The sequence below is a fragment of the Belonocnema kinseyi genome, unplaced genomic scaffold (assembly GCF_010883055.1).
Source record: "Belonocnema kinseyi isolate 2016_QV_RU_SX_M_011 unplaced genomic scaffold, B_treatae_v1 SchBZDm_2503;HRSCAF=2741, whole genome shotgun sequence".
Taxonomy (NCBI): Eukaryota; Metazoa; Arthropoda; class Insecta; order Hymenoptera; family Cynipidae; genus Belonocnema; species Belonocnema kinseyi.
Window position 1 is genome coordinate 1 of NW_022874616.1, and position 1337 is coordinate 1337.

General features: G+C 35.3%; 1 protein-coding gene across 1 annotated transcript; it reads left to right on the plus strand.

The window, feature by feature from the left end:
- Nucleotides 1–729: 729 nt before the first annotated feature.
- LOC117182534 lies at nt 730–1122 on the plus strand (the record flags this gene model as incomplete). Its single annotated transcript, XM_033375629.1, has 2 exons — nt 730–760; nt 839–1122. Coding segments are annotated over exons 1-2 (315 nt in total), but the record flags the coding sequence as incomplete, so codon positions are not given.
- Nucleotides 1123–1337: the final 215 nt, after the last annotated feature.

Here is a 1337-nt window from a genome sequence, read left to right on the forward strand (position 1 = left end):
GATCTATCTTGGGATTACAAACGAAAAGCTGTGGACTATTGGAGAAGCGGAGTTACGAAAAATCTCGCTCTGCAAACTGTGCAGCATAGATTTCGAAAAGTCTAATCAATTACACAGTTGAGACGATGGGCGCATACTTTGAATAAAGGAGGCACTTAAAAAGAAAAAATTGGAAGAATCAATAAATTTGTATTAGATCATTTTCAGTCGGCTTCCGATGCCGGTTATATAATTCACGATAGAGATTTACAAAAATGGGCTATACAAGCTCAGAAAATCGTTGGACATGAAGATATAAGGTTTAAAGCGTCACGTCATTGGCTACAAAATTTTAAAAAGGCTCACAGAATAGTCAGCAGAAAGATAAATAAATTCGTAACAAAAAAGACTGTTGAAGGGAGAGAATATTTACGAAAAGCAGCTGATGATTTTGTTTCAGATGTGAAAAAAATAATTAAAAGCAAAGGTTTGGAATCAATTTAAAATTCAGACCAGAGTGGATTTCAAATTGAAATGCACTCGGGAAGAACACTAGCTATTGAAGGCGAAAAGCAAATTGAATGTCTTGTAGAATCTGTAAGTTCGACGACTCACAGTTACATAATTCAACCACTCATTTCAGGTGATGGGAGACTGCTTTCCCCATTATTCATTGTTTTAAAAGAAAGTAAAGGAACCTTTGGACCGGTAGTAGAATCCAAATTATTCAAGCCATCAAATATTTACGTGATGCCGTCCGCTTCTGGCAAACTGACTTCAGGTATGATATTTATTATTGATGATTAGAGTTTTTAACTTATGCCACGTGAATAAAAATTAGTTTTTTCAATGGTTACAGAACATTTCAAAACATGGCTGAAGGATGTGTATTTTCCCAATGTTGGGCATTCAAGTGTCTTATTAATTGATTCGTGGAGTGGGCATTGCCCTGATGCTGTAAAGGAAGCAGCACCTCCAAACAAAATTGTTGATGTAAAAATAATTCCAAAAGGAACAACAGGCAAAATTCAGCCACTAGATGCTTTCGGCTTCCGAGTGTGGAAAAATTACGTCCGTCACTTCGAGGATAGTGTAACAATAATGAATGAGGATATAGAACTTCATAAAAGAAATAACATTATAAAACTCCAATCCTTGGTACATAATCAATTGTCATCTCCTCGATACAATAATCTATTCAAATATTCATGGTATAAAAGTAGCTACGTTGAATCAAAGCCAAATGAATTTTATAACCCCGTAAATTTTAGTTTTGGTAATGATTCTAATGAGCGTTGTGAAGTTCCTGGTTGCTCTAACCCAGCAATTGTAAGATGCTCTTGGTGTAAGAAATCATT